General features: G+C 44.0%; 1 protein-coding gene across 1 annotated transcript in view; it reads left to right on the top strand.

Annotated features, from left to right (window-relative positions):
• The window catches only part of DCAF5 (DDB1 and CUL4 associated factor 5), a 57,995-nt gene extending 43,960 nt beyond the window's left edge, over positions 1–14,035 (top strand). The window contains exons 8-9 of the mRNA XM_015413315.1: positions 5,328–5,455; positions 11,156–14,035. Of these exons, the coding sequence (XP_015268801.1) occupies positions 5,328–5,455; positions 11,156–12,910 (1,883 nt within the window). The 3' untranslated portion in view covers positions 12,911–14,035. The remainder of the gene's footprint in view (positions 1–5,327; positions 5,456–11,155) is intronic.
• Positions 14,036–15,864: the final 1,829 nt, after the last annotated feature.

Here is a 15,864-nt window from a genome sequence, read left to right on the forward strand (position 1 = left end):
CGCATGTATATGTTAAATAGCATCGGGGAGAGTACTGCCCCCTGGGGCACTCTGCATTCAAGCAGGTGCCTCTGGGACTGCTGCTTCTTTAGCCCAACCCTCTGTCTCCGACCTTGGAGAAAAGAGACAAGCCATTGAAGGGCGAGCCCCTGAATCCCCACGTCGGCAAGGCAGTGGGCCAGCAGCTGGTGGTCAACCGTATCAAATGCGGCCGACAGATCTAACAACAACAGCGCCGCCACACCGCCTCGATCCAGATGTCTACGGAGGTCGTCAGTAAGGGCAACCAGCACTGTCTCCATCCCATGCCCCGGCCGAAAGCCAGACTGGAATGCATCAAGGAATTATAGGATTGCCCACTGAAAACAATGGGAGAGGCTTGAAGGTCCACTGAAAGTAATGGAAGCCGGGAATGCCAATTGACTTGCATGGGCTCCATTGAAATACATTACAATATAAAATAATTGCAATGAAAATGTGGTGTAGATTTTCAGTTAATGTCTCTGGGCCCAGATAAACTGCTTTGGGGCTGGAATAACAGACCCCAGAATGGAATGATGGTTTCCTGGAATAGAATTTGTAATCTGGGAATGGAATGACAGCCCCTGGGAGTGGCAGAAGTGTCCTGAGATGAGAATGAAAGCCCCCAGATTGCAATGGGGGCCCCTGAGAGTAAGAGAAGTTTATTGGCACTGGAATGACAAGTTAAAGAGTGGAATGACAGCCTCTTGGAGTAGCAGAAGTGTTCTGAAGCAGCAATGACAGCCTCCAGAGTAGGATGACAGCCCCTTGGAGTAGCAAAAGTGTTTTGGGGCTGAAATGACAGACCCTAGAGTGGAACAACAGCCTCTGGAATAACAAAATTGTTCTGGAACTGGAATGACAGCCCCTGGAAGTAGCAGAAGCATTCTGAGACTGGAATGACAGCCCACAGAGTGAAATGACTGCTGCTAGGAGTAGTAGAATTCTTTTGAGACAGGAGTGACAGCCCCCAGACTGGCATGACAGCCCCTAGGAGGAGCAGAAGTGTTATGAAACTTAAATGATAGCTCCAGAGTGGAATGACAACCCCCAGGAGTAGCAGAAGTGTTCTTGGGCTGGAATGATAACCCCCAGAGTGGAATGACAGCCACTAGGAGTAACAGAACTGTATTGTGACAGGAATGACAGGTTACAGAGTGAAATAGCTGCTGGGGGTAGAAGAAGTGTTCTGGGACTGGAATGACAGCCACCAGAGTGGAATGACAGCCACTGGGAGTAGCAGAGTTCTTCTGGGACAGGAATGACTACCCCCAGACTTGGAACCACAGCCCCCAGGAAGAACAGAAGAGTTCTGGGACTGAAACAACAGCCCCCAGAGTGGGCTGACTGCCCATGGGTCATAGCAGAAGTGCTCTGGAGCTGGAATTACATTCCTCCAGAGTAGAATGACATCCCCTGGGAGGAGCAGAAGAGTTTTGGGAGTGGAATGACAAGCCATCAGTCCCTTTTGGGAACTGTCATTCTAGTCCCAGAACATTTCTGCTATGAAATGGGCAGTCAGTCCACTCTGGGGGCTGTCATTCCAGCTTGAGAACACTTCTGTTCCTCCCATGGTCTGTCAGTACACTTTGGGGGCTATCATTTCTGTCCGCTGCTCCCAGTGGTTCTTATTCCACTCTGGGGGATGTCATTCCAACCCCAGTACACTTCTGCTACTACTGGGGGATGTCATTCCACTCTGGGGGCTGTCATTTCAGTCCCAGAACACTTCTCCTAATACCAGGGGCCATCATTCCAGTCTGGAAACTGTCATTCGAGTTCCGGAACACTTCTACTACTCCCAGGGGCTGTCATTCCACTCCGGGAGCTGTCATTCCTGTCCCAAAATACTTCTGCTACTCCCAGGGACTGTCGTTCCAGTGGGGAGGGGTTGTCATTTCAGTGCCAGAACATTTCTGCCACTCCCAGGGACTGTCATCCCACTTTGGGGGCTGTCTTTCTAGTCCCAGAGCACTCATTCAGTTTCTGGTTCCATCATTCCACTCTGGGGCCTGTTATTCCTGTTCCACAGCAGTTTAACTGGGCCCAGAGACATTAATTGAAAATCCACTCCGCATTTTCATTGCAAGTACTTTATGCTGTAATATATTTTAATAGAGTCCATGCAAGTCAATTGGCATTCCTGGCTCCCATTATCTCTAATGGATCTTCAAGCCTCTCCCATTGTTTCCAATGGGCAATCCTTTCATTCGTTTTAGTACATCCTCCAGCAGAACTAGTGCAATGTACCAGTGCCCAGCAGAACCTAGTGCCATTTTGGCATGCCAACTCAACAGGACTAATGTGAAGCACAGAATCACACTCCAAGCGGGGGGTGGGGTGCAAGCCCAGTAAAACCAGTGCAATGTACTAGTGCCCAGCAGAACCCAGTGCTAGTGCAAGCAAAAGGAGGACTAATGTCAAACCAGAGGACCCTTGCAGTTGCATTGTGCAGAATGTCCAGCAAAACCCAGTGCCACTGACATTGCAGGCTTAAAAGTACTGCTCTCAAAGAACGGATTCACAGTTTATCCAAACTAGGGGGGAATTTTGCAAGCTCTGTGCAAGAAAATGGGAAGGCAACACAGGAACTCCAGCAAAGAGAAAAATAAAAAAAAAACCTGAAACCGGCATGACTAGTTTGAAACTAACCACAGTGTTTCCAAGGCTGGAGACCCCCCTACCCCACTTTGAAGTTTGGTAAACATTCTGATTGAGCGGAGGGATTCTGTCTGGAAATATATCCATTCACCAACCTGCAGGAACCACCAGGAACAGCTTGATAGTTTGTGGAAAGTTTATGTTGGTTGACCTGCCATGAAATGCACTTTGTGAACCATGAACTGGCCAAAGTTCACGAACATGCCCAGACCTCGCTACAAACTATGGTTAGCCTGCATTTGACTGGAACTGCCATCTTTCCACCCTCAACACAGCTACCACCACTGTGTCTATTAGGTAGTAGTTCTAGAAGCATGGTACCAGGGAACACCTAGCTATCTGTTGCAAATTGTTGGACTGGTTATTTGAAACTTGCTCTGCTTAATGGAAAATGTTGTTCTCTAAGGAGTGGGATTAAAGGAAATATTGTATGTTATGGGGTTGGTTTTAAGTGAATCTAAACTTTTCATAAAAAGCTCATCCTATTATTTTGGAAGTGATAAAATGTATTGGAGCAGATATATTTGCAGTGGGCATGAAGTAACAGCAATGATATAATGCAAACAAAGCAGAGAAATTCAGATATTGTCTGATGATTCAGGGAGGAAAACCCTGGCGAAAAATCAAGTTGCTCATGGATGCTAAAAGAATCCATGAAGGATCTTTATTGTGCTCCTAATAATCTCAGTGCTCATTTTTAGGGGCAGTTTTTACATACAAAGAACTTCACTGACTTTATCACTTCCAAAATACTAGGATGAGCTTTTTATGAAGATCTTAGATTTACTTTAAACCAATCCCGTAACATACAATATTTCCTTTGTTCTATTACTACTGTACTTCAGCAAAGACAGAAAAGAACTGGTGAGCAGTTCGCTCTCTGCTTTTGCAATTCCTTTTGAAGAGTTTGCTAATCAAACCTTCTCTCTTTACTTGAGTTGTTTTTTCCCTGGAATGTATGTCATCTGAACAAAGATAAGAGCTTTAAGAAAGGAACTTGGCACACCCTTGCACAGTGGTTCTGATGCATGTTGAAAGTTGGGGAATGTGGTTTTAGCTGGAAAGAATGTTGCACATGTCAGGGAGTTGCTGTTGACTATTTGCAGTCATTAAGACCTAGTGGGAACCCAGAATAGGGGCCTTTCAGAAAACTTCTTTTTAAATGCTGTACTAACGCCAGTTCCAATCTGGAGCTAGCAGAGCAGTAATCCATCCCTATGTAATAGATGGAGGTGGGTGGGCTTACTTGGGATATAAGTGTGAGACTGAGAAACAACCACACTGCTATTCTTCACTCAGCCAAGCTTGTTGACTACTACAGCAATGGCTAAGCACACAGTGGGTGTACGCTTACCTCCCAACTCAGTTTTATTTGTTCCCAATGAAGCGTCTCTACTCCGCCTCCCCCATTATTCACTGTTTGCAAAAAACTAGTGCTAGGTGAATGTTGTAGCATCACGGTAACACAGCAGTAGAGACCATAGCTGCTGAGGATGGAAAATATGAAGAAATTGGCAAAATCAAAGTTCACAAACCATGTGGTGTGGGAGAATGGAATTATATCACTCATCCAGTAGAGGCCTGTGATATTTGCATAGCCAATCTCTCCTTACATAACTCATGATTGCAATAGTAGTACTTCTGGGGGAGCAGTGGAAGAGAATTATGATTTCACTTCAAACAGTGTTACAAATTGAGCGGTAAGTTAATGTGATGTGTCTGTAACAAAGAAAATAATTTGAATCATGAGGTCTGGAAGCCATGCAAGGAAGAACTAATAACTGCATATCCATTGGACAAGTAAAAATTGGAACTAAAGGATCTTAAACTTTAATCTCTGTATTGAGAGATTATATGTGTGGGGGGAAGAGGATGATCAGTTGGTGGAAGTCACCTTGACGCTACAGATTGAGTAATATCCTTTATTCGTATATAGCCTCATATTAAGGCCTGTTGTTAGGGTTGCCAACCTCCTGGTAGTGGCTGGAGATCTCCTGCTATTGCAACTGATCTCCTGGCAACAGAGGTCAGTTCACCTGGAGAAAATGGCTGCTTTGGAAGGTGGAGCCGATGGCCTTATATCCCATTGAAGCCCCTCCCCTCCCCAAACCCTGCCCCCCTGAGCCTCCACCCCCCAAGATCTCCAGGTGTTTCCCAACCCAGAGCTGGTGACCCTACCTGCTATGGATTTTCTTCTCCAAAATGTTATTCTGAATCTTCCATCACCTTTTATTCCTTACCCTATGTGGATTTAATGCCAATATAACATTAGTAGTCCTTTATGGAACTGACACCATACATTTCAGGCCTTGGCAAAGTATTGGAGACATGTGAATACTGTATGCTTCAGTGGCTTCCATTACTTCAGAAGAAAGTTTAAAAATGTAACCAAGATGAGCTGTGCATAAGTTGATGCGTGATACAGAGAAATTAATGGTGGCCTCTCCCTGATGGGTTTCAATTGCTGAGGGGCATGGTTTTTTGAGTTCACATTGAAGGTGTAGAGCCTTTCACTTTTTAAACAAAAAGCACATTATTGCCAGTAGTGTTGGTGCTACCTTAGTTTACTTGTGTGTATATAATTGTTCTTGTAATCAGGCCCTGTTTATGGGATATGGTCCAGTTACTCCTGTCTTGTTTTTCAGGTGGGATCGGCAGGGTGGTTAATGGTGCCTTTATGGTGTTGAAAGGTCATCGGTCGATTGTAAATCAGGTCCGATTTAATCCCCATACCTACATGATCTGCTCTTCTGGTGTCGAAAAGATTATAAAGGTGAGCCGTGCCCATGAAACAAGCCTCTCTTCTTTTTCTGATAACTGTTGAAGTGTACTGTATCCATTTCTTATTGAGCATTCTCACTCATTTATTCTGTTCTTCCTCCAAGGAGTAACTTCTTTATTTCTCATTATCTGTGATAAATGCATGTTTCTAAAGAGAGACTGAATCCTGTTGGTTTCAAGTAGTGCACATTGATTAAAAAAAAGAGAGTAGTACACAGGAATTGCATTTCCCCCCCTAGAGTGGGGTTGGTATCTTTCAGTGAAGTGTGCCCAAAGTAGAACCGCCCTCTGACTAGGAAACCACACTACAGTGACTTGTATGCTTTAATTTAGGCCAATTTAATCTCATTGTTTTTTTGGAATCCAGGCAGTTAGTTATGTACTACAGGACTGTGGATCAGACAGCCGGTTCAAAGCAATCCAGAATTGCTCTACTGCTGTGTAGTTGAATTATTCAGTACATAATTATTACTCAATAATTTCTCAGCTGTACGCTTAATTATTCAGATGGTACTCGATCACTCTTGTTCTCTGTGCCAGTGCTCCCCACAGTCCACTAAAGGCTGCAGAATGGAGCAGGCAGTGTACATACTCCGCTATCATAACGCTGTGCTGAGCTGAGGGTTATCTAATGACTCTTTTCCACTTCCCCTTAGAAGTAGAAAGAACTGATTGGTTTCCTTTCTCTGTGCATTTGATAACTGTTTCCCTCACTGCACCCTACCCTGTGAGCCATTAGGGACTACTGTGGCCAGTGATTGGTAACCGAATGGCACAGAGTTCTCCCCCCCCCCCCAAGTTCTTTGGATCCAGTGAATAGGTGTTGTATCAGTTTCATTAGGAAGAAGTTTCTTCCCAAGTCAGACTAGCTTGTGATTGACATATGTCACTTAGTTTTTCACTTGCTTCCCTTGCCATGTGTAGCTTGGTTCAGTTTCTTGGAAGATCTCGATTCCCGTGTCCTGTCAACACCTATTTTTGTACCTTGTGACACATGATCCCCTGGACTGCATAGGCAGATCTGGGGTGGGATGGAAGGTAAAGAGGAGAGTTAGGCAGGGAGTTGGATAAAAGTGTGATTCTGTGCTTCACATTAGTCCTGGTATATATTTTTTAAAAATTAGATGAGCCTTTAGCACCAGCAAGGAAAAGAAGGCCTTTGAGAGAAGTGAGGTAGCATTGTTTGGCCCTCACTTGTCCTGACAGGCACTTAACTTACTTTCATGAAATGACTGTGCTTGTGCTCTTTGCCTCTCCCTGCCCTCAATGACAACATTTCTGTCTTCATCTGAGAATAGATTCAGCATGCTTTAACTTTGTCTTGTCTTGTTTATGAACTTACTCTTTGCTATCAAACAGACCTATAGCCCGTGTTCTCCCCAAATATGGGATATTCCTTTTGCAGGCAGCCCAGGGATTAGCCCATTTTGGAATCCCAAGTAGGTGAGGCTGGCAGTAGGCTGAGGACTAAACTAGATGTTACGTCTGACACAACTCAGGTTGACCTTCGCCAGCCCACTTTACAGACAGATATGATGCCAGTGAACTAATGTTCACAGGTGCTCTGGGACCCAGTTTGTCTCAGGAGCATGGAGCAGGAGGAAGAGGAGGAGTCCCCCCCATGCTACACTTCTGAGCTAAAATGGGCCCCAGAGCACTTGAGAATGCTAATTCCCCAACCCCATGTTTGTCAGTGAAGGAGGCTGAGGAACCCCAACCCTCACTGTGGCCCTGAGATGGTGACTTGCCCAAGGTTGTCTAGCTTTTATGCCTGAGCAGATGTTTGAGCCCACCTCTTCTTGGTACAAGTTCAGCCCTGCACTCATTTTACCACATTGGCACCTGGATGTCCAGTCAAATTAGAAGGACTAGCCTTGTGTTCCTTTATGTATCTGCAGCTGCCTGACAGGTTTTGGAAACTGCTTTGCTAGGACCAGGTTAGAATTAACTTCTGTTTTCAGTTATTCCCTTGAACTGCTTTATGAATGTCTTGAAAGGACAGTGCAGTAATTTGAGGTCGCCTGGGGAATAGGTACACAATTCGGTCAGCTGCGATTCAGCTGACTGCATTTCACCCTGCTAGGCAATCCATTTATGCAGGCTGGGAATCATGACTGCCCAGATTTGCCCAGGCCTACAAGTCTTAAATCTCTTCGTCTCTGCTTCTCTCCCTCTGTTCCCCAGACATGTTTGCATATGAAAAACAGAATTTTTGTGGTAGCATCACAAGTATGGATTTTAGATGGAGCATTGTTGTGTTCTGTTGAAACTCTGTTGTTGTGTTGTTGTTGTTGTTTGTTTTGTAGATGTCTGCCTAGCTGTATTCATACTAGTTTCTGCCAAGGGTGTTGTTGTGCATGGACAATTGGTGCAATTTAAAGCTTTGGGGAATCTTTGGTTGAAGTGACTCTTCATCCTCTGAATCCTTCCAGCATGACTGTACATGGTCTGTTGGATTAACTAGAGTATAGGCATGCAGTGTGTTTCCTTTGGTGCATCTTTAATTTGTTTCTGCTTTTGGGTTGAAAGTTAGTCTTCATTAAGTGTTCTTTCAAAGCCTCTTCAACTCGTAAGACTGTGCTGTTTGAGTGCTTCCAGGAAAGGAAATCTCTGTTGGTTCAAAAGCATTATGTATTTCAGTGGAACATATCCCTGTTCTTTCCTAGTTTTCCTGAGTTGTTGTAGGACCAGGAGGAGGGGGAAAGTAGGCAGAAAAATCCCAAGGATCCAGGAAGTCTGACAAGACACTGTTGGGAATGTGCCTATGAGTTCAGAGGCTCCTTGATTCAGGAGAAGTGTGGCCTTGTGCCAGCCTCTTTCTCTCTCCGGGTAGCCCACTTACCTCATGGTGCAATGAGGACACATTGGGAAGAGAGAGCCGTGCATGCCGCCCTGAGTTCTACGGAGAGAGGGTGGGGCAAAAATGAAATAATTCAAATGGGGGGAGGTACATCAGAATATAATACACTGCTCTGCACTCTTTGGAGGGGAGGGTGTGCTCATATAAGGCATTTTGACAAAAAAAAAAAGAAACACGTGGGGAATAGGCTAAGCCCTGCCCCCTCCCCAGATTTGCCTTATTGCACTTTGGTGCATTTAACAGCCTTCTGCTAAGAGAAAAATCCTTGAAGTAACAGCAAACAGCGAGGGGGTGGCTCCCCATACCTTTATGCTGTGTTTTGTTTTAAATAAATACATGGTTTGGTTCTGACTCTCCCTCAGGATCCCATGCTGCATGCAAGTGTCCTTTATAAATCTGCTCACTTGCTGAGATCAGTCGATGAGGCCATGTTTTTATTGTTCCTATGTATAGTATTAAATCTGCAGAAACTAAGCACATTGTCTGTGGTGGCGGTGGCTCCAAAGTAAGTGCTGCTTAAAGCAGGAATATTATACCTGGCCCCCATTGTGTTGTACCATGACTTTATTTTGAAAGATACTGGAGGTTGAAAGTGGTGGCGGCTGCAGTTTTTTCCCCTCCGGTTTAAAGGCAAGATTTTAAATTTACTGTATTGACTTCTGAACTGGAAACTCAAGCTGGCCAGCGGATAGGAGAATAAAGAAGTTGTGTGTGGAAGTATGTGTACATTAGAGATGAGATTTTAAACAGAATGGGGACTAACATGCAGAAAAGATGCTTCAAGAAAAGGCCGTACTGGTAGATAAGGGAGCAGCAGGTTGTTTTTGGAACAGATGTTGCTGTGGTGGCAGGCGAAGGAGATGGGCTGTGTAGAGAAAGCCACAGAAGCCTGTGAAGAGTTGTCAGCAGGAGGGCAGTACTGAACTGAATATTGATGGCTATGGCAGCTTGTCAAAAAGTATGTAGAAAGGAAAGTAGTAAGGCATCGCTTATTTACACTTCAAAGGAAATCAAAGTACACTACTATGTAAGAAATGGAAGATCTCTGCACCCTTGTTTCTATGGAGACAGTCGTGGAGAGGCTCATATCTGTCTCTACTTTTTGTTTCCAAATAATCTGATAGGGCAGATTTCGTCTCATTATCCCCACTTGCAGTAAGAGTGTCACTCTGAATATTTCAGTGTATGTGAACATAACACAGAATATGCTTGATTATTTATTCTGAGGTCCCAGAAATTCTACTATTCTTCCAGTGCGTGACAGGGGCCTGAGGCTTCCTGCCGAGTGCCAGTTGACACTTTGCTCCTTTGCAGAGCTTTTTTGTAGTTCTGCACCCTTATCCCAAAACTCAACTTATGCTGTTAATGTAATATGTTGAAAATGTGCTTGCTGTTAAAGGTTCTGGTTTTCTAAGTGGGTTAAGGGAGAGAGAAGGTCGGGACTGGTGTGAGAGATGAAAACCCTTTACTCAAGATCTGTACAGATGACCCATCCATACATTAACTCCACATGTGGAGAAGAACAGGAATGTGCATGCTGGCCCTTTCTCTGTTTGATTGCTGGCTCATGAGCATGGCACCTACATGTGGGGGAATTTGCCACGTGTGTATGCTTCCTCCCCATGATCAGCACCATTCAGAAAGCATCAGGTCATCTGTACAAGGCTACACTTCACAGTGAATGCATGTACAGTCTTTGTGCAGCGTACACTTCATTTTACTTAGTATTTTTAGTCATCCTTTCTCACTGAGACTCAAAGCAGATTACACAGTGTAAGATGAAACAACACAAAGATAGATCTAATAAGTTACATCTAGTCTACTGGGACTAGGACTACAGACATCTGAGTAAGCATAGCATAGTACACATGATAGAGAGTGCAGAGTACAATTTAGAAAAATGGTTATTACATTGGTAGAAAACAATGCAGCAACAACAGGGTAATATGTGCAGTAAACAGATAATACATCCTATATATAGTCTGCAGGCCCTCTTATGTTATTCAACACATGTATAGCTGAACAGGTGATATATACCTGCATTTATCCAGGTACTGTTCCCCGGTTTCATTTGTAAAGTGAATGCACATTGGCTCCTCCTTACAAACTAATGTACACACTTGCTGGATGTATGCATGTTCACTGTAACATGTGAGCAGGGCTTCTATGTACAGCGTATATTTGATTTTTCTTTGTACACAAGGTGAGTAATTCTTATGTGACTTTCAACATGAGTACATATGGAAGCGTAATTTAAACTGCACCTTTATCCAGGTAATCAGACACTTCCCTCTTCAGTTTCATAGAAACGTGTGGATGGAAATGTCCAGAGTTCCTGTCCAGTTGCGCTGTCATACCGTCTAAACCCTGACAGCGCCAAAGTGTGCAGGAATTAGTAATGTGTCACATACATATTCTTTGAAGATTCTCCAGTACAGAAATGTGCATCAACACACTTGCACATCTCTAGTATTTCTAGTTTCCTGGGAAATCAGTGCCTAGAGTTACTCAGAAAGTAATCAAGTGTTTCTCATCCACACTCCCCACCCACCCACAAGTAAACACCTCTTACATAAGAATAGAGTACTGAATTCTGCTGTAGATTAAAAATTCTGAGGGCATTAACGAGTTCTGGGGAGGATGTTGCCTTAGGAATGAAATATATCCTCACGAGTGAGTTAAAAGAGCACTCCTGTAAAATCCAGCCACATTAAAAGTTATTGTGATAATTGCTTTCTTTCATACTCTAAGATCATAGCAATACAGATAAATTGGATGAAGTGCCTTAAAACTGTGCGCAGTTGATCTTTTCTTTCTTTCTTTTACTTTCAGATCTGGAGTCCCTACAGGCAGCCTGGATGCACAGGAGATCTGGATGGTAAAATTGAGGATGATTCTCGTTGCCTGTACACTCATGAAGAATATATTAGTCTTGTACTGAACAGTGGCAGTGGCTTGTCCCATGATTATGCTAATCAGTCAGTCCAAGAGGATCCGCGAATGATGGCGTTTTTTGACTCCTTGGTCCGTCGGGAGATTGAGGGCTGGAGTTCTGACTCAGACAGTGACCTCAGTGAAAGCACTATCCTACAGCTCCATGCTGGAGTAAGCGAACGCTCCGGTTATAGTGAATCAGAGTCTTCTACTTCCCTGCGCCACTCCCCACCTCCCATGGCAGAAGAATCTGATGAAGCCACTTATAACCTGGGAACCTTGAGATCTACAGAATCTCCTCCAGCCAGAGAGGATGTAGCTACTCGTCGGCAACGTTTGTCTGCGCTTAGGCGGTACCAAGATAAACGTCTCCTGGCCCTTTCGAATGAGTCTGATTCTGATGAAAATACATGTGAAACAGAGCTGGATGCTGATCTTTTCCCACGGCCAAGGTCCCCGAGCCCTGAAGAGAATGACTCTAGCAGCTCCAGCAGCAGCAGTAGCAGCTCGGAAGATGATGAGGAACTAAATAAGCGCCGTGCCTCAACCCGGCAGCGCAATGCAATGAGACGCAGATCACAACTGCAAAAGGAAGAAAGGACTAGTGCAAATTCAGAAAACACAAGCACCTACATAGGTGAGGACATCTATGATTACCCCCAGATCAAAGTGGATGATCTCTCCCCTTCTCCAACTTCATCACCAGAAAGAGGTGCTCCTAGTACAGAAGTCCATAAGGAAAAGGTCTCTCCTTGCTCAGAAAGTGAATCAGTAGATAGGAAGATCTACAGAGCTTTCAGGTGGCTTCATTATTCTTACATGTCTTATACAGCTAGTAAAGATGGCGAATCCTCACGAGTTGGAGAAATTGAGGGGAGACCAGGAACTAGCAGAAAAATTCAAGGTGGCCAGGATTCTTCTACTGAAAGCTGCAATAAAGAAACCTTCAAGGAACACAGCTCAGGTGAATATTCTAGAAATGGCCCAGAGCATGAATGTGATAATCAGCAACAGCTGGAAGAGCAAGAAAGCCTCTCCCATGATACTGGGAACAGTGGGTCCGTGGATCATTCTTTTGAGTCAAAGAAGCTGAACGGGAAAGCCGTTGGCAAAGAAAGTTGCACTGAAGAGCCATGCAATCAAGTGGCAGGATTTGTCGAACATAAAAACAGTCAAAACTGCCAACCAGCTTCCAGCCCCAACCTTTTGGCTGTTTCTAAGGCTTCATTTTCTAATGCTGCCAACTGTAGTGGGTCTGGAAGTTACTCTAGAATCCTAATAGATGACAATGAAGATAGGAACACTGATAATCCATGTGCAAACTACAATAATGGCCACTTACACCCTCGCTCTTCCTACCTGAATAATGGACAAAGTTTAGGAGAGCAGGAGGCTGCGTCCCAAGGAAGACAATTACATGTAAATGCAGAGAATGGCAGCCTGGTGCAGACATGCCCATCCTTACACAAGGAATGTTACCTGTCTGCTGCAGACTCTATCATTCACGGCGTTAGCATGAAAGAGGATGTTGCAGAGTTGCATCCCGCAGACAGTGATGGCCTGCAAATGCATGGACGACAGAAAAGGCACAGAGCAGAGTTTGAAGACACAGATTCCGAGAACTCTTCCTCAGAAAAGAAGCTAAAAACATGATAAAAGCAACCATATGTTTCAAACACACTTTTTAAAAAAAGTATTAAAGGCAAATGCAGCCTGGGTCTGAAATGTTGCGTTTCCGATTCTCCATTCCATTCTCCAGTGGGTCTATTTTAAAATGCCAGGGGCTATGTTGTATAAAAATCCAATCAACTCCTTTAAAATGAGATTGAGTGTAGTGTATCCTTACAAGGTTCTGTTCCAGTAAATCCTTATTCAGACAGTTGACTTATTCTTGTGTGAAGTGTGTGGTGTTTGTTCAGCCAGCTACCCAACATGGCTATTGTAAAATTTTAATTATTCTTCTGAAGAGGATTCTTTGCGTGTTGATACTGTGAGTTTATAGTCTCATTGATAGGCAAAATATGTCCTATGACAGAAACATTTGGAGTATGTTTTCTGTGACAGAAAACACAGATTGGATGCAGACTTTTGATCCTTTTCTCTGCACCTCAAGCCTTTTAAAACAAAATGGTTTGTCATGGTTTGAGAATATCTTCCTGGCATACGTATGTGGAGATGAATCATACATTAATCAGTACTTTATTAAAGGTAACCTGAATGCTAATACAGTCAATGGGGCGGTTTAGGTTCCAGAGCAAACCATTAAGGAAATGGTCATAATGTCCTGGGGTCTTCCTCTTAAAACTAAGCCTCTTACCAAAAGATAGCAGTAGTTGTTGCTGGTTTGGGAGGTAGACTCTACTCCAGTTGAAAGTCTGAGACGTGTGCTTCTGGGGTAGTGTTGAACTCCCCTCTGGCTGGTCTGTTCTCTACCAAGCAAAACTACAAAATAACCTGTAGCAAAGCTACATATGTACCTTCTGTCTGCATGATAAAGTTGACCGTCAAAAAAGAAGATGGGTCGTATAGGTCAGAGCAAGAAAGAGACGCATAATGATATACCTAACAAACTAACTGTGAGCGTGAATTGAATCTTGAAATTTGATTCTTTTTTTCTGTTTAGTCCTCCCCTTCTCTTTTTTGCTTTTTTAAAAAAAGAATTGATCTTATTTCGAACAGTAGGCCTGGCTTTAGAAAACCTGGTTTTACAGTCCTGCACTCCAGTATAAAAGTGCAGATTGATGTATGGTTTCCAATTAAACAAATATTTTTGTGTGTACGGACTATTTTTTTAATATATAGTTAACCTTAAAATGGATATAGTTAACTGCTCTATATTGGATGGGAGTGGAGGGTTTGTACTGCATTGCCACCCTAATGTTAAGTTTCTCTGGGACACCAACACCAGAAGGGTACAGTGTTCAGGCAGTTTCCATATGTTGTCTGCTGCTAGTGCTGTCCCAATCTTGTTCAACACTGGGGTCCCCCTCCTTCCCCATGCTGTGATTTGCAATGTACTGTTGGGTAGTTCTCCACCTGACATTAGAAAGTTGCTACATTACAAAGTAGACCTTATTGCTTTATCCCTTGGCACTAGCATAGTGTTTTGGATCACCATTTCGTATCATTAATCTATCTTGGGGTGCGATCAGATGAGTACTTTGGTCCACTGTCATTGTTCCTCCTGAATGGATTTGAAGTGCTTGATCAGACATCAACAGCTGGCTTCCATCCTACAGTCAGCCTCCCATACTCACCCCCAACTGTCCCCACACTGCAGAAAGTCCAGTCTTTACAGATTTCACAGTGCCTCTGTGTATATCTGATTGCTGTCTTGTGGGGTGAAGCCTTTTGGGAAGTCAGATCGCTCACTCTCTGTTTTGCCACCATTTCCCCCCCCCAAGTTATCAATGTGTGCATAAGCGGCTATGAGCTGCAAAGCACTACTTGTGCGTTTTGTCGCCTGCTCCATTCACCCCTCTCTCCCCCAGCTGAACCAGAGAGCTCCCTCCTTCCCCCGGAGCCACCACCTCACCCGTCCCTTCCCTGAACTAAGGCGGCTGTGTGTGTGAGGCAGTGAGGTATGCATATTTGCACCTCTCTGTGTGTCTCTCTCACACCCAGGAAATTCTCAAAAATCTATTCTGTCCTGCCCCCCCCCCCCGCTTTGAACATTGAATTTATCAAAAGCAGTTTCCAAAACACTTCCCCCACACTGAACTACATATCCAGCAGCCTACTCCAACAATCTCATTGGCCACCAGGTGCTGCCATTCTGCCAGGAGTCTGGGGCACTGCTTCCCATAAGCGCTTATGTGCATGCTCAAAAGACATGATTAAAAAAAATGCCCACCACCCCACTCTGTGGCTGCCACGTCTGATCAATCAACCATGGTGTGAAAGTGCATTGAAGTGGGTTAAGAGAGGGATATCTGATCAAAACACTCTGTTACAAAAAACACTGGATCAATTAGAAACGAGGCCATACCAGATCAAACTGCGCACCTGATCGCAGCCTTAGTGACAGTAGTTTAGCACTTTGAAAAACTGGGCATGGATTGTGCATATATCCTCTCCAGTTTTTTCCTCTCTCTGATTTGTGTAGCCATTTATGAGTATGGCACCTGTGCAATGCTCCCTCTAAGCTGTGGAGTCTTGTGAGCAAAAATTCTACTTTGTGAGCTACTGGCATTAAAGTTATGAGCGAGCGATTTGGCTACTGCATAAATCAGTTTGCTCTGGAGCCATCCTTCCTGAGCTAAGAAAAAATGTGTGAGCCAGAGGCTAAAAAACTGAGCTAGCTCCCATTAACTCAGCTTAGAGGGAACACTGCACCTGTGTACTTAAAATCACATTTTAAAGCACCAAATCAGTTTACAAATGTAAGCTAATTGACCAAGCTTATGGATAAAAGAACACTGTGTGCTTTCCAGCTGAATCCCTGCATATTTAATGAGGGCCGAGTTCCACTGAGCTCCATGGAACTTACTTTTGAATAAATATGTATAAGACTGCAGTTTTAAACATAGTGTGATACATGAGAATTATGGTTCCCGTGCAAGTATGCCGAAGTAACAGGCACTAAGAATTGAAGTAGAATGGTTTGG

The sequence above is a fragment of the Gekko japonicus genome, unplaced genomic scaffold, assembly GCF_001447785.1.
Source record: "Gekko japonicus isolate JY-2015 unplaced genomic scaffold, Gekko_japonicus_V1.1 scaffold32, whole genome shotgun sequence".
NCBI lineage: Eukaryota > Metazoa > Chordata > Lepidosauria > Squamata > Gekkonidae > Gekko > Gekko japonicus.